The following is an 18,091-nucleotide window of genomic DNA, read 5'->3' as shown; positions in this document are numbered from 1 at the left end:
GTTTTACAAGTAAAATTAAAAGTTGCTCAATGATAAGTTATTGTAGTAACAACTAAGTCCATGGTTATTATTTGTTAATAGTAGCTTAAAGCTTCTGCACCAATCATGGAGCAGCAGGTTTAGAGCATGTGGACCTACAAAAGTAAGTCCCAGTAAGATGGGCTGAGCCTTACATACTAGAAGAAACATGTCATTCCCAGCAGATGAAGCGCCCTTTAAAGCAGGATCTCACTTTAAACCTAAAGAACTTGCTATGAGCATGCAGTGCATTCATGGTTATTATTCATACGATTGTGGGGAGCTAATAAAGTGCAACTATCACATTACATTTTATTATTAAATTGTTGTTAACAATCCCTTCACTTCTGCTTATCTAATTCATGGTTGCAGGATGGCTGACAGCTTCCATTAGGCAGGAGGTAATGTCCATTCTGGCCACAGTGCAACCCACAATGTGTAACTGACACTATTATATTGCATTATGTCACATTGTTACATCTTTTTAATAAATGATGACAGTCAGCTGAATTTGCTGCCCCCTTGGTGGAGGACATCAGGATCAGCAGCTGCTGCTCCATCACAAACACCACAGAAGAAGAACAACACTGGATCAGATTATCTGGACGTGTTTGACAGGGACAGTGTTCATGTTCATGGACATCAGGACAAAAACAGACGATGGAAACCTGCCAGATTTGAGCTAAACTGCTCGTTTCCATGTGTAGTCCCTGGGAGGTCACATGACCAACAAAGACACACAAGCTGTGTCCCAAAACGTCGGCTGCATCCTCCGGAGGCCGCATTTGAAGGCCGATGACGTCACAGCCAGGCGACAAAGGCTGTCCCGATTCCTCGACTCCTTCAAATGCGTCCTTCATTCCCCCGAGTTTGAAGGATGGGTCGGGTGTGTCCTTCGTGGCCCACCATATCCCAGAATTCATAGCGCGGCCCAGCCAAATTTCAGCTGCCAACAATGGCGGCCGCTACTAAGTTTTAAAATTTAACGAGGGAGTACTACTTACTTACAATGAATTCCTTACACTATATAATTTTCCCGTCAGTGTTGGGGAATTCTCAATGGTGCTTGGTGCCATACCCTCAGGGACTTTAATGTTATATAAAAACACTGACAGCTCAATATCTGCCTCAGTCACTCTCCCTGATCCAGCTGAGTCAGCAGTGGGAAAAATCTGCTTTTCACAGGAACTTGGTAACAGCAATAAGAGAATACGTAGTTTATTCCAAGAAGATATCATGTCTCTCCCATATATAGAATATCTTACTGGAACCGACATGTTCCAGATATCACCTGGAAGACAGTCTGGATGATCCCATAAATATCTAATTGTGAACAAGGTGAAGGAAATCTCCTATAAAATTCTTCATAAATGTGACCCAGCCAGTCACTATATGGTAACATTTAAAAGAGACATAAATACTAATTGAACTTTCTGTGGGGATCATCCAGAAACTGTGGCACATCTCTTTTGGTTCCTCTACACAGAGAGTCTGGAAGAATTTAGCAGTTTTGTTATTGTCCATATTTTAAGGGAGTTTTCTTTACGATGGGAAAATGTTTTATTCTGTTTCTTTAAGTTCCCCAGGAAGAATGATAAATGTTTTTTATAAAATATTTGTTAATACTTTTAGCTATTTTATATCCATAAATGTAAGTTTATTAATAAAACACCATATTTCTGCCGTTTTATAAGGATATGAATTATACATACAATCAATTTCAGACTCAACCAACAAAAAGCCTCTCAGAACAATATTTATATGTTGATTTTATTCGCCTACTCATATCATCATTTTTTTACTCCTGGTTCTGTATGTTCATGTTCTGTTCTTTTGTAAACTTCATCTGTTTGTATGTTGTATACTCATTGTGTTTCAATAAAGTTCGATTTAAAAAAGGTACGTTCTAAACGAAGCTTCAGACGTCACTGATCACGTGACTCTGGCCAAACGAATCAAGCCTCGACACGGTGCTTCTGAAGCAGCGCGTTGATCTTTCTGACACACGCACCGGAGCGTCAGCTTCAAGCGGACCATCACTACGTCTCACATCTAAAGGTGTCAAGGTAACTTTGAACTGAGTTCAGTCAATCTGGAGTTTTTCCAAGTTTTCTGTTGCTCTCTGTGAGAGAAGAGCGTTAAAGGCGGGGCTCTCCAGAGTCCAGCAAAACAGGAAACCACAGCTGGGTGTGTGTAAGTGTGCAAACCAATAGAATGCATCGTGGTGGGGGGGGCATCACGGGCAAGAAAAAAATAAAATAATCGGTCGTACCCATGCTTCCCCGACGTCATGCCAGCGCATATTGGGAAATTCGTAGGCACCGATCGGTTTTCTATCAGCCATTTGCTGGGAGTAAGGGCGCCCTCCGTTTGCGAGGTGCGCCTGCTGCTGGCGGCACAGGGAGGAGAGGGCGGGGCGGCGGGGAGTCTCTGGCTGGCTGGAGCGGCATCTAATAACCAACTCGCAAAACAAAATAAAAACAACAAACAGATATTATGATACAGACTTATAATCTGCACCCATGTTTTTTCTAAATTCTATAAAGTGAGCGCGAGAGCCCTCGGTGCGCCTGCGCGCTGCTGAAGTCAAAGTAAACTTTATTGTCATCTCCGCTACAGACAGTCCAGCATATAGAGAGACGAGACGACGAGGCTGCAGTTACAGCGGTGCAAGTAAACAAACAATAAATATAAGAAGAGTAAGAAAATAAATCTACACTTTAGGACTCGGGGTAAAGGATCAATAACAATTTAATTTATAATTTACAGTTTGATGATTTAAAGTCTCACACAACCCGTCAAAAGGGGCGGGGCCGGCTGCTTCCAAGTAGAGCACATTTCATTTATAATGATGTAAATCCAAGCCCATCATGGATTCACGATCTGAATCCTGGGTTGTGTGAAATCCCAGAAATCAACCTTAGACAAAGTGAATCTGTGAACTAAGGTGTAGGTCTGTTAGGTTAATTGTGCTGATCCTCGGGTTGGGGGATTTGTGTTTGTACTGGAGCGCAAAATTCAAACCAATGGAAGATGGACAACAAAAGTTCAAAGCCATCAGGTGCTCAGGTTAGAAAAAAGAGAAAAGATGCAGGTAAGCAGACGTGTGATTGGATAATGGCAGCTCATCCTGAACCAATCAGACTAAACTCCAAACAATACATTATGTTACAGATTTTAATATTAATTAGTCATTGTTACTTGTTGATTTGTGCTTTTCTCATTGTGTGACGAATTATGACGACTGTTTGGTAGCTGTTATTGTCTCTCTCTCTCTCTTCATGTGTGTTTCTCTGGTGAAACAATAGTTTTGTGTTAATGTTAGGGCTGCACGATTTTGCATAAAATGAGAATCACGATTTTTTGGCTTAGAATTGAGATCATGATTCTCTCATAACAATAAATAAACATAAAACAACAAATGTCTCACGTTTTGTTGTTGCAGCAAAATGTTGTCCTGCTTGAAATTCCGTCTCCACCGTTGCTCGACGCTGCGTGTACAGAGCAGGTAGTGCAACAATAGAAAAATAGTTGCGGGACGGCACTGTGTAGCGTTTGTCTAGGGTGTTGATCGTTTTCCTAAATCCCTCGTTTTGCACAGTGTTGATGGAGCCATATCTTTGGTCAGGTGATAAGTGATAGCCTCCGTAATGTCTTTGTGTCTGCGGGAGTTCGACGTGTATAGGGAAGCGCTGTATAAGGTTCCCGTTATTGATGTTTGGGTGGTTGACCGGGACGGATTTTCTCCTGTCACTTTCTCGTCATCCCTGACGTGCTCTCCGTTGTTGTTTCCCTGCTAATTTTAGCATCACACGGCACAGCTTCTGTATCACGTGGTATAAGGCTCCGCCCTTGTCATTTGTTGAGCAGGAAGAGTGAGCGCTTGTTTTCATGCAGAGTACGTCCCGGATCAAAATGCGGTACATTTGATCCCTGTTGTCTTTGCTTGATGATTGGTTTGAGTCTTGACAATCCACATTGCTGGCGTTGCATCTTTCAATGGCAGCAATGGCAGGTATCAGTGCTCAAACCTTTTGTGTTTGTTTCCAACAAGTTGCCCACCTCGGGAAACAAAAATGTGTTCTTTTACTTGTCAGATGAACATATGAGACACTTTGACTCTTCAGTGCAGTGTGGAGCCTAACAAAGATCTGTTTTGTGTCCCAGCTGATCAGCAGGAGGAGGAGAGTCTGACGGAGCAGCAGAGGAACATTTTCAGCTACTTGGACTCAGCTCAGCCACTACAGAGGAAACAATGAGCTCAACACAGAAGGTGACAGACAGAGCAGGACCATATGACCAAAGATATTTATCACCATATACATTTGAACATTTCCCATAACGATGTAGCTGACGATATAATTGACACCAGACAAAATACTTTACAGCTGCTACTCTACTTACTAACTAACTAACTAACTAACTAACTAACTAACTAACTACTAACTCTACAGCTACTCCGGGCACGGGAACAACAGCGTGAACATAGTCATTAGCACGAAAAGTCGGCTCAACAAAGGCAGTCTTAGGAGCAATGGTCATGGGTGAGACGGAGAAATCCTTATCATGTTTAGAGGAGACACAAAAAATAGCTCCAGAAGAAATAGATCTAGCATCTGTGTCAAAAGGAACAAAAAGAGTGTCTGCTTCACCCACCACAGCCGACTGTTTTGACATCCTGAAGTCCGGCTGTGGGGTGCCGCGCCGGTGCCGCGAACGTCGCTTCCTCCCTGCCGACTGCTCCGGCGGACCGGGCAAAACCTCCGGCGGGCCGGGCAAAACTTCCGGCAGGAGAAGCTGACGTGACTGTTCCGGGGCGGCCGTAGTCCGCTGCTGCTGGACAAAGTCTGTGGATTCCCGAGCTCGCACCACCCCCCGGGCTTTATGCAGGTTGCAGATTAAGCCTGAAACTCCCTTAAGCTGGCAGAGGTAGGGATTTCCTTCCAGGATTGCCTCGATGGCTTTTAACCCCACCACTCTTGCCCTTGCGTTGGTGGTGTGGGTTACCCAGTCCATCAGGCGTCGGATGCGTGCGAGGTCGCTCTCTCCAGACAAAGCTGCTGGATCCATCTTGTGGCTGGTCCGTACTGTCACGGCGAGTGAGAGGAGCCGTGTGGAGGAAATGAAGGGGGATCCAAACGCAGGCAGTAGTGGAGAGGTGAAGGTGGTTTATTGAACACAAAATGAGGACAAACAGCAAATGGAGCTCGAACGAAACTATACAGGGAAACAGCTAAACTATAGCGCAGAAACCAGAACATGAACATGAAGCAGGGCGAGCAGAAGCAGACGATGGTTAACAGCAGGGTGAACACACGAGCGAGACACGGTGGTTACTGTTAAGGTTCACAATTGAGGAGGGAGAGTACAAACCACTCTTGGTCCAGAAGCTCTTTGGTCAAACAATGATTTTAATGAACACACGTGTGGGAAGACACTCTGTACGCAGACAGCCAGTAGTCCTCGACTTAATCAAAGCATGAACAGATATTTTATAGCATCAGGGTTTGTTTACTGACGCCCCTTCATGCGTCACCGGTACATTTTATACATAGATCAGATCAACATCATCATGACTTTTCACCCAGAAAATCATCTTCTATTTTCATGGCTTGGTACTTTCCGTTCTTGTCTCAAAGTGAATTGTTCCTCTTTCTTGTCTAGACATAACTGATCTCTCCTCTAAATAAGTCTAACTAATATGTGTGTATGTGTTGACCTCACATGCTCTTTGTGTCACCTCTTAACTGTCTGTGTCTCGTCCTCAAATGCTCCTCAAAATAACCTGCACTTAGACTCGGCTTTCGGTTTCAGTTCTGCAAAAGGCACACTCTGCAAACCTGCAACTTCCTGTCAGCCTGCAACTTAGTCTCTCTGAAAGACACACACTGTTTAAACATCTGAATGCAATATAAACTCCAGATTATATTATTAATGCAATGGTAATGATGACAATTATTTAACAATAGCAGTAAAATAATTTCCCTGCTCCACACTCCCTCTCTCGACCTCTGGAACACCAGAGGTCGCAATACATTGTGTCCTCGCTCAGACCCTCTCTGGTGGTCTCGGACCTCGAGATCTCCAGGATCCTCGTTCCTCCTGTGGTCGCCGAGATCTTCTGCAAAGGAAACAAAACACCTTTTCCTGCACCTCCCTAACTTATCCTATCTGGGACTCTTTAATCAAAAGCCTGATCCTAATTATCTTCTTAACTTATTGACTTGTATTTATGTATACTCTTCAACGTTACTCATCCCTTTAAAACTCTTTAAGCCCTGCTTTCACGTCCGGTTGCTCGCTCTATTTTCCCTTATCTGATCATCAACATCCTGTGCACAAATTGTCGCTGCTGCAAGTTCCTCTACTCCAAAAGAAAACAACCACTTTAATCAATTAAGTTTAAGCATATAAGCAATTACTCCTGTATACATTTCATCATAGCTAAATGCTGCCTTGAAACAACTCCTGTGTGTTAACTCTAACTTCATTTTAAAACCTCACATTTCCTATGTTATCACCTGTTTTTGGTATAGCCTTTTTATTTCATTTTGCTCCTTTAATGTAACAATACCTCCTAATTCTAGTTTATCAGACTTAACCAAAATATATGCTTTCCTTCCTCTTTGGTTCTTCTTTAAGTTCAGTTAAAAGCTAAATGAATTTAAGGCCTTTCGCCTGGAATCAATACTGTCATGTGTGTTTCTTAACTCTGTGTCTGTAAGCGTGTGCAATCCTTCATGAACTCATATTATCCTCACAGTAGATTGGCTAATCATAGCGCTAGCCAAAGGCTCGTGACCCTCCAGAGACAAATTTGAGCCACAACTCCTTTAAAAGCACAAAATGCAATATGTATAAAAATCATTTCTATTTATAAGCTCCCCCTTTATCCTAAAAATACCTCCTATGTAATATCTGTATGTGTAAGCCTACATTATAACCACTACTTCTAGAAATCAAAAAGAAATCAAAGCTGTTCTACTCCTTCAACCCTCACTAATTTTCCCTCTAAGATTTATTCACAGCTTTGAAAAACCGGCATTGTATCTTCTAAACAGGATTCACTATGTCATGGTCCTGGGCCATGTTGGCCCAGTATTCTTGGTTCCTTGTATTTTCGCTCCTTATTTAGGCCAGGTTTTCTGAGGTGTCCTCTTGTGGGGTTCCCTAAGTGTTTTTTCCCTTTGTGACTCTTACCCCCTTGTGCCCCTCTGTCTATTTATGAGCTCTCGTCTCTCTTTGTGTTTATTCCATGTTTCCCCCAGCCTGTTATGTCTGTGTTCTCCCCGTGCTCTCTCCTCCTGTCTGAACCTCTGTGTACTTCCTGTTTTACTTTGACAGTCTCTCGTCAGTATGCGTAATGTTGTGTTCACTCCTGCCCTGTCTCGTTATGTTTATCAGTATCCCCTGTGTTCCCCACCTGTGTCTAATCTCCCTGTGTTCTCTGGGTGTATTTAAGTTGTGTCTTCTTTTATGGTAGTTGCTGGTTCGTCTGTGTTGTTTCCCCTCGGTCTCCCTGCGTCTCTTGTGTATTTCCCCGGACCTCCCTGCATCCTCGTTTCTGGTTTGTGTTATTAGCTTACCCAGTTTAGGTTTCCGGTTTCTTGTTTTTCCACCAGTACAGTTTTGTGCCCACCATTGTAAATAAATATTCACCTGCACCAGAGCTGCCGCCTTTTGGGTCCTTTTCTACAACTCCACACGGCTTGCCCCGCAAACCGTGACAAGTTCACTTTAATCCTTTAACCTTAACTTAAAAATAACAGTTTCAGTTTTACCATATCCAAATGATCAAAAACCCCAAAAGGTCCTGAAATGATCCTAAATTATTAAACAATTAAATTAATAAACCCTAAACCCCCCTTTATCTTGATACATTTCATGTGTCAAGATACTATACAAAACTTAAAAATGCTCAGTTTTCCCCACTCATGATCCAATCTATGTCATAAAAATAAACTTAAAACAGAACAGTTATCAGTCATGTGTTTCTTCAATTAATGGTAACTGAGTTACATCAAAAAATATTTCCCCTTTAACATTTGGCATTCTCCCAACAATATACTATAATCCCATAATCTAACCCCAGTCAACAAAACAAAACAGAAATTTTCTCTGGTAAAAGCAAATTGTTTGTCCACATTTATTCATCCTCACATTCACTCACACATTCACTCACATGCAGTCACACCATGTATTTGCTAATAGTGGAGCTTCCCGCGTCAGATTCTCCACCCTCAGCAAAATGAGCTCAGTCATTTTTTATTTTCCATAGGAAAATATTTCTTTATGCTTTTGGACTGGATTGACTCGCATAAAATCCTTTTTACAGGGACTTACGACCTGAATAGTCCCCAGGTAGCTTTCTCCTCAGCCAATAGAAATCTGGAAAGCCCCCTTATATTTGCTCTTCCCGAGAATTTTCAGCGCCGTTATTCACTGTTTCAGGCCTCCTTAAAACAGAAATGAAAAAATAGAGCTGATTATTAGCTCACAAAACACAAAACAAAATCACCTGACAGGTTTTCTTTAAGTGCACTGTTACAAACTAATGGGCCCAATTTTTAGACATGTCCATGTTTCCTAAAACTCCCTCTATTAAAAACAAAAACACCAACCCAAACCTAACTGACAAACTCAACCCATCACCACAACAACCTTAAACACACAAGTCTTGCCACCACATAATTTCACCTCCTCAATACACCGAAAGTCTCATTAAAACCACACAATTTGCACACAAAAATCACCCCCTTTAACATACTTAAATTCAGCATAAAACCCCCTTACGACAACGTATAATCACTAAACTATAAACTATTTCCTACCCAAATCTATACTTCTCTTGTCTGCCATGCTTCCTCCTCTGAAAGTCACTTCCTCAGTCACACACACACACAGGAAGTTCCTTCGTCACCACTCACTCCAACTAATTTGCATACTGAGTCATCTCTCAAAAAGCTGTAACAACAGAAACATATGTTTAAACATCACCAACTCATTAAATTATTTTATTTCTTTCTACAGTTATCACTGGTTTTGATCACTCAGTACGAGAGCACTCCTAAGTCACTCTTTTTAAAACTACTTTAATCACTTTTTTGTTTTCATAACTCCCTTTGTCATATGGCTTCGTCTATTCCTCAATTACAAACTCAAATGTATTTTATTAAACATTCACACCATTGTATCATTCATACAAAATAGCAAGCTGTTCTTCATTGCATATGTTTGTGTTCTTAGCCAGGTTTAATCTGTATCTATGCATTAATCTCCATGAGCTTGTCTTGTCTTCATAAAGTTAATGCATTTCCTGCTTGTGTATGTGAATTTGCATATGTTGCTTTTGCAGTGTGTCAGACTCCTGCACAATTCTCCACTTAAGCCGTCAGTTTCTTTCCCAAATTTGCTAACCCAAATTTTAAGCTCCCACCTTATTAACCGCGTCCCTGCTCCTCAGCCAGAAGTTAGGGCCCACTTGTCAGGTTTATGGAGACATGGCGCTGTAAACAATTCAACCAGAAACTTGCCTTGGCATGTCCAGTCAAGTTAACCTACAGGTTTCTTCCGACCGCTGCACGTGGAAAATTGATCCAGATCTGTTTCGCCCCTATAGAAACACAACTGAGACATTTTCATTATTTTCATATATACTTAAACTACCCGTTTCCCTTTGTCTGGTCAGAAATCCCAACTTATGTCATGTATATACGTGTAAGCAGGTCTTCATTGCTTTTCCTATGTATTTTGTTAATGTTCAGTGAGTGTAAGCTGCTTTCTTCATTGCCTCTATATGTTATAGTCAGGTTTAATTCATGCATCTTTTCTCTGATTTCTTAATTCAAAACTATCTCACTTCTGATCCTTTCCAGAAATAATTTCACATGTAACACTTTGTCTATGTGTGTTTTCTATTCTTGTTTACCTCTTTGTTTGTGATGGTGGACATCTCTAAACCATCATGAGTTCAAGCTTCACTTTCAGTCCAATTACACCCTCTATTCTCACAGTCGAACTCGTCCGGCTTCGCCTCTCACTGGTCACTGTCCTCTTCTCTCAGTGTCCTTTTGTTGTCTTGAATTCCAGCAAACACAGTCTGTTTCTTCTCTGTTTCTCTTCAGTATTTTCCTTTTGGATCAAGTCCCAGCCTGGCAAAATACCACATTCAGTGCCTTTAAACAGTCATGTCACACTGTTCTTACCAGCCTGCTGTCCACCGTGCATGGTTCATCACGTGGTTTCTTCTTGTCTGTTGATCCTTTCACTCGTCCCTTTCAAGATTACTCCAAGCAAGACAAATCTGACAATCAGTGTCCAGTGCTTTACCACCGTTCATTATCCCACTGTTCAACTGCCCAGCCTGTAATTTACAGTACATGTTTCCACCTCGTGGTTCCTTTCATGCTGCTGCTGGTGTCGTCAGTGTGGTTTCCGTTGCACTGTCTTTTGCCTGCTATTAATTCTTCTCAAGTCCACGATGTTCTGTCAGTCTTCATCAGGAGATTAACTGTCCTTTGAGCTTCTTCTCAGGATGGGGACAAGTGCGAGGTCAAGCTGTAAAATTTTAAGCCAAAATCTGGCCTGTTTTCTCCCAATTATGCTACTCTAGTGGTTTTGGCGCCGTACTCAAAATTCCAGGTTGAGAGAAGTCCACCTTTATTTATCTGTAATCTGTTTTGACACACTAAAACATACAATTAATATCCTTTTCATTTCTTTTCTCAAAACCTCCATTCGCTTTATCTGCCTAGAGTTTAACTCATCTGTTTCTCTCTCTGGGTGCTCACTCGTCACCTTATATGGGCATGCAAACTTCCTGTCACCCACACCATTTCCTGTTACACACACACAGCACGCAGCTGCTCTGCTGTTTCTCCAGGCTAATCAAACTTATTTTGTATTTACAATCTACAAACCCTCTGTAATTCTACTAACTTTTGATCTAAAATGTAGCATCATTCACACAATGATTTCATAATCCTCTCACACACACCTTTTAAATAAACTAAACTCTTATAACATCACTCATGCATCTCTTAAATTAAAAACACTTTCAAACTTTAAAACATCCTACTTTACATCACCAAAGAAATACCTCTCACACCTTTATTCATCATTCAAAACCTTCTAGTCACCGCATTCACACAAGAAATTGAAAAAATAAAACACACCAGCAACTATTGCTGGAGAGAAGTTACTACTGAAAGTAATATGTTAATCTTAAGTATACACAGTGCACTCAATATATTTATATATCTACATCCAACTTCAGTCAATTACTATACATCCACTACGGCAACTCAAAACTTTATTTATAGTCCTCTAATAAACATGAATGGCATTTTAAACACACACTCAACAATGTTTGCAGCAGTATTTGTAAAACCAACTGTGGTTTAAACAGTTCACTGCTTACTAATTTGCATTATTAAGCATGTTCTGATTTTATCTGTTTTGATTTTATATACTGTTTTGATTGTTTGTTTGTTTGTTTGTTTGTTAATTAGTTAGTTTATTTGCTTGTTTTAATCAATTTTAAATCATGCTTTTTATTTGTTCTTGTTTCTAATGTCTCTGTAAAGCACTTTCAATCACCTTATTGTTCAATTGTGCTATACAAATAAACTTGCCTTGCCTTGCCTTGCCTTGCATTTTCACACTCACACACACACATCTAAAAATAGCAGCAGGCAGTCAGTGCATTACTGACTCGACACACAGAGATCTCTCACACCAAATTTTCTTATTCTATATTACAACGACGTCTTATATTTACAACCACTGTCAGATCTGTCAGCTTTAGCGCCTACACAATTTTAGACAAATTTAAAATAACCGCCCAGCGGATAAACTCCCTGAGTTTTTTGCGACCAATTAACCAGTATCAAGACTTTAACTGTTTCTGGCCTCATTTCTAAAATCCCTAACTCAATTTAAAAGCGTCAACCAACCCAAACTTTGAAGTTTTAGGTTAAAGTTACACGCCCGAAGTCCAACTTCTTCTGACCAAAAAAGCGCAGGTACCGTTCCAAACGGTAAGGAGACTCTAACTCCTAGCTTAATTCCAGGATGCCCTGTACCCCACAGTTAAGCCAAACTGAACTAACCCTGTTCGCCGACAGGTCAATGTCGCGCGTCCACGACAAGGAGGGAGCGTAACCTCCGGGCTCTGCGCTTCCTAGCAGACTCGAACTGCCGTTCTAGAATAATTTATAATACTTTGAAACAACAATCAACACCCGAAACAAGTGTATAACTGAGGCAGGTGCAACCTAGTGGTCAATGGAGACTCCAACTCACAAAATGACCGCTCAGGTCCACTCTTATGACCAAATTTGGACTCTAACCAACACAATAACCAATTCCCTACCAAACTACTTGAGACTCGAACTCAATTTCTTTGGGACTTCAACCCAGTATTTAAACTTTTCCTGGCAGACTCCAACTGCTTTAGCAGACTTCACTGCTTTCATTTCTTCTTTCTTCTTAGCAGAACTCTAACTGCTTCAACTCATGAGATTTTTCATCAAAATCAAAACAGACATCCACCAGTAACTTCAGTGAGTAGACTTAAATTTTATCATATCCAATTTGGCACACTTTGGAAATAATTCAACAGGTAGTGCCTTACCTTTTGGATAAGCCGGCTTATGCCCACTCACTTTGACCACTGGAATTCATGTCTGCCCGTCAGACCACCTCAGAGAGACCTAATTTCCCTGCTCCACATTACACAGACGGACCAGCAACTACAATGACGGAGGACACGACTTGAATACACACAGAGAAACACGGGAATTACACACAGGTGGTGGACACAGCTGGGAATAATCCGTAAGACGAGACAGAAGTAAAACTGAACACTCACATAAGACGCAGACCTTCACAATAAAACATCACACGCAGGCTCGACATAGAGAGACAGACAGGAAATGACATATGAAACTAAACCCACATCTTAAACCCAGATAAACAGAAACATGGAACTCTCATAATAGACATCATATTCATCACCATAACACGACAAGAGAACAAGAACACAATCCCTGATGCAAACTTAAATCAAAACACAATGAACTCAAAATACTGGGTCCAACGGACCCAGAACCGTGACAGATATATGAAATATTCCTTTATTGGGTGAGAAAATCAGACCATGTCATAACTGCTGTAAGTCACACAGAATAGATATCAGAGCCTTAAACAGGCTGACTTCTGCTAAATGGGTCAAACTGGGCAGAAAGTCTACAAACACATAACATCCTTATAGAATATGATGTAACACTATAGATCAACTTACCTCCGAATATATTAAATTCAATTTTATTTATAAGGTTATAGGTTTTATAGGTTTTATTGAGATGCCATCCTTGTGTTTTAGTGGCAAATAAAGTTGGCAGTCATCGGCATAACAATGAAATGAGATCCCATGCCTTCTAAGGATAGAACCCAGAGGCAATAGATACAGTGAAAAGAGCAGTGGCCCTAAAATTGAGCCCTGTGGGACGCTGCATGACAGAGGAGCAGAAGACGATTCATAACCGAGAAGGCTGACAGAGAAATATTATTATTATTATTATTATTGATTGCTTATATTTGAACAATTGTGAAACCTCACTGTGGATGTAAGAGTGAAATTATGTGGATATCTTGAATCCACTTTATTGTGTAATATTTTATGTGAGTATTTGACGGAAGACGAGCAACATCTGTTGTGGAAGCTAACAGGTTTAGAATAAACAAACATTGGATTTATTATCACTGAATAATTCTGTATAAATCTATACAAATTATAGAAATATGTAATAGGAAACAACAAAATAATCTAAATTATAAAATTGTGTGTGTGTGTGTGTGTGTGTGTGTGTGTGTGTGTGTGTGTGTGTGTGTGTGTGTGTGTACACAATCAGGAGGGATGGGCATGATTTTAGTGTTTGAACAGTCATGAATTATCTTTAACAGCAGGTTGGATGTAATGTGTCCACCTTCAGGTTTAAAACTAGTGTTAATGGAGTTTGAAGGTTGAGTTTGTTCCACGACTGCATTTCACTCACTGCCTCTGTTTGTATCTCTGTCACTGCAGGACCAACATGGAGCCAGAAGTCAGCGCTCTCAGGAGGCTGACAAACCTCACAGAAGAAAGGGAGAGAAAAAACACACCTGTGACGAGTGTGGGAAGGCTTTTACTGTGAGGGCTTTACTAAAACAACACCAAATCATCCACACTGGAGTTAAAGCGTACAGCTGTGATCAGTGTGGCAGAGCTTTTACTCACAGTAGCAGCTTACAGAGGCATCTAGTTACCCACTCTGGAATTAAGGCATACAGCTGTGACGAGTGTGGGATGGAGTTTACTCTGAAGGCTTCACTAAAACAGCATCAGGTCATCCACACTGGAGAGAGACCATTCAGCTGTGACTTGTGTGGAAAGTCTTTTTCCTTCAAGGTTTCCCTAAAAAAACACCAACTCATCCACAGTGGAGTTAAAGCGTACAGCTGTGATCAGTGTGGCAGAGCTTTTACTCACAGTAGCCACTTACAGAGTCATCTATTTACCCACTCTGGAATTAAGGCATACAGCTGTGACATCTGTGGAAAAACTTTCAGCCAGAGGGAGCCGAAATGAACACCTACGCATTCACACCAGACATGATGTGTACTGCTGTGAACAGTGTGGCAAAGAGTTTACAACAGACTCACACTTACAACAACACATGTTTACCCACACTGAGGAGAGACCTTATCAATGTGACCTGTGTGAGAAGACTTTTAAATCTCCACATCACCTGAGACGACACCAACAGATCCACACCAGAAAGAGACTCTACAAGTGCAGCTACTGTGAGGTATGTATTTATATTGTTATCTTGTCATTTTAGCCTGACTGTTTGGAACAACTCTGCTCATTAAACTGTGTTAGCATGTTAGCAATTCTACTGCATGGAAAAGCAGCTCTGAGTGATTATTCAGATTTTCCTTTCAGTTCTGATTTTAGTATTACTGTAGTATTATGGTGGTAGTATTGTAGTTATTGCAGCCCAGTAAACTGAGTGTGTTAACTGAAACAGTCAAATGTAGTTGGACGTCTGCAGAGATGCTCTTTATTTCAGGCGACGTTCAGGATACAAATGTTGAAGGACTGACTTACACTGTCTTTGTGTCTTTGTTTAGAAGCTGAGCAACACAGATGGATCCAGTTCTCAACCCTGTCATCACTGTGGTGGTGGGAAAGACTTTCATTGTGACCTCTGTGGAAAAACTTTCAGTCAGCAAAAGACCCTAAAAGTACATCAACGTAGACACTCTGGAGACAAACTGAAATACTGCAAAGAATGTGGGAGAAGCTTCACCACACCAAGTGATTTAAAACGACATGAACTGATTCACAGTGGGGTTAAAAAGCACCTCTGTGATCAGTGTGGGTCATCCTTCACCACGGCAGGTCAGCTTAAAACACACAAACGAGTCCACACAGGAGAGAAACCACACAAGTGCAGACACTGTGAGAGAAGCTTCTCACATTCACATAATCGTAACATTCATGAACGTGCACACATGGAAGGAAACTACAGCTGTGACCAGTGTGACAAGAGCTTCAGGAATCTCAGTTCATACTCTGCACACAAACGATCCCACGTTACTAATAAACTGTTTCACTGTTACCAATGTGCCCAAACATTCACCTCATTGTCTGCTCTGTGCAAACATCAGCGCGATCACTCAGGGCTGAAATCACTCCCATCACTGGATCACAGTGAATCTGAAGACACAGAAAGATCCTCTGGTCAGACTCAAAAAGCTTGAGATCAGGCTCCACAGAGTTCAGATAGAATCATTTAAACTTGTGTTGAACTGAACTGGTTGCTGGGCTGAACTTCTACATAATACAGATCTACATGGGATCTTCTTTTCTGTTGTTTTACTGAGTCAGTTTTGTCCTTTTTTCTCTGTCCTGGTTTTGCTTGTCTGTAAATGATTGAAACTCAGTCAAATAGTTTATTGTTCTCCAGCAAAACGTTTTGGAAACTCATGTTTAACCTTTAAAACTCTGACATGTTTTAGCACACAAGGCTTCATCGGGGAGTTCACTCATGATTGGACCACGAGAACAAAGGTTTTTAGTTCTTTCAAAGAGAGTCTTGGAGATGTTTGATGTTTCTGTTTTTCTGAAACCACCTGAAAGAAAAACTATTTTTCTTGCTTTATGTAGTGTGGAAGTTTTTAATGTTTCTTCATCTGTGATGTTCTTGAATGTGTTCACGTGAAGATGGTATAAATAAACTGTCCTTTCAGCTTTAGCTCCTAATTTATTCATTATTTATGGATGTAGCACAGCAGCCGTCTCTTGATTAACACATGGAGGGCTCGGGATCTGATGGTGTCGTCTCCCTAATTTGCCCACTCAGTAAATCTCACTCATGGCCAAGAAATTGAAATAAACCTTGTTTCCCTGCTGGATAGTGATCCACTGTAACTCTGCTCCTCCTTCCTGTTTAGGATTTCTGTGGCTGAAGTAAAATTCCCTTCATCCATCACTTATCCCAGCTAACCCAAAGTGAAATAAAGTTTTGCTGGTCTTAAAAAAGCATTACAATAATGGGCATTACCAATGCAAACTGAATGATACAGAAGATGAAAGAAGAGACTTTGATCAGTTAATAAAGCTCATGATCTGGATTCATTGTGGCTGCTACACAGATACTTCTGGGTCACTTCTCTCAGTTAGGAACCTTCCTCACCAAACTGACTGTTGGACCACACCCCTGGTTTCATGAGAAATTGTTTCAGCCATGATTTCTCGTCCTGTATTTCAGAGTAAAGACTGAAGTGACAAATGGAAGCATGTTTAAAAACACAATGTGAGAGAGACGTTGAGGTCCTTAGAAGTTACCCTGGGTTTTTCTGTCACCCTGCTAGATGTTACACACCTTGTTATTGGACTGATTTCTACTGCTGGACTACTCCTGCGGAGAGTAACAATACTCTTACTAATTAGCTCCCTTTCACAGCTTTGGGGATATTTATTTTTGTGTTTGCAGCGCTGTGAGCCAGAACAGCGAGAGAAAAATCTGCAACAGCGACGAGCCGAATGCTTACGTGAATCGCAGCAGCTGCACATGTGCTACGCTGAATTAGAGGATATCTTTGCTCTGGATTTCTATTTCTACTTTTTCATTTCTATATGATTCTTCTTGCATCTAAACAAAGATGATTCAATTTGCTAAATGTTGATGGCTCTTCGTGCTCAGGTGTAAATGAGACGTAATATTTGCTCTTGGTTTGGTTCTCCTGTACAGAACCTTGCAGTACAACAGAAACCTAAAAACATTATTTGTAGTTGTTATTCTTAGTTGTTGTGCTGCCTAAATACCACAGGGTCTGATTATGACGTTATTGAGCTGCACATACTTTATGACCTGCTTAAGTTCGAGGTCACAGCGTCTGTAGAGCAGCTGGAACATAATGAATTCTACAAGGTTATGTCATGGTCCGCGGCCCGGTGTCCGGGGTGCTGTTGGGATGCCCACGGGCGTGGCTGTTAACCCCACACCTGCACCCCATCCCAGGCGATCACCAGGTGGACTATTTAATCCTGCCCTACCTGCTGCTCCACGCCAGTCCGTAGTTGCCTCTCAGCGGTAACGTACACCTGCGGGAAAAACTCTTATGACAAACTCTCCATCGGAACTAACACTGTTTTTTTGCCCTGTGTACCCAGATCACAACTCGGCGTTTTTTACGAGCCACCTGCCTGTCCACCTGTCCGTCTGAGATTCAGATCACCATCAGCCTCGCCGTCTCGACCCCTTTGGAGCTCCCCCCCCCTCTGGTTCACTCAGCCCGGCTATCACCGTGAGACGCATACTCCACCTTCCCTCGTATGCTGCCTTTTTTTTCCGCACCCCAGTAATCTGTTTCTCTTTTTGTTTTACAGCCTCTCACAGCCCCGCTCTCGGCGTTCCCTGCGCGGTTCACCTTCCCAGTCCCTCGGTTTCTTCTGGTTCCATACGTTGTTTTTCCGGCTACCCTCACGGGACACCTTTAGTTGTAATAAAATGTACTTTCTTTA

General features: G+C 41.5%; 1 protein-coding gene across 1 annotated transcript; it reads left to right on the top strand.

Annotated features, from left to right (window-relative positions):
• The first annotated feature begins 1,707 nt into the window (after nucleotides 1-1,707).
• On the top strand, nucleotides 1,708-14,647 carry LOC146640583 (uncharacterized). Its single transcript, XM_085399916.1, has 3 exons — nucleotides 1,708-2,084; nucleotides 4,186-4,291; nucleotides 14,105-14,647. The coding sequence occupies exons 2-3, from the start codon at nucleotides 4,274-4,276 to the stop codon at nucleotides 14,645-14,647; spliced, it is 561 nt and encodes a 186-aa protein (XP_085256042.1). The 5' UTR covers nucleotides 1,708-2,084; nucleotides 4,186-4,273.
• Nucleotides 14,648-18,091: the final 3,444 nt, after the last annotated feature.

This window comes from Rhamphochromis longiceps, unplaced genomic scaffold (assembly GCF_057381845.1).
Source record: "Rhamphochromis longiceps isolate RC_006_pf unplaced genomic scaffold, R_longiceps_female_GT1.1 unmapped_scaffold_4, whole genome shotgun sequence".
Classification (NCBI taxonomy): domain Eukaryota; kingdom Metazoa; phylum Chordata; class Actinopteri; order Cichliformes; family Cichlidae; genus Rhamphochromis; species Rhamphochromis longiceps.
This window is presented reverse-complemented; position numbering and strand designations above follow the sequence as displayed.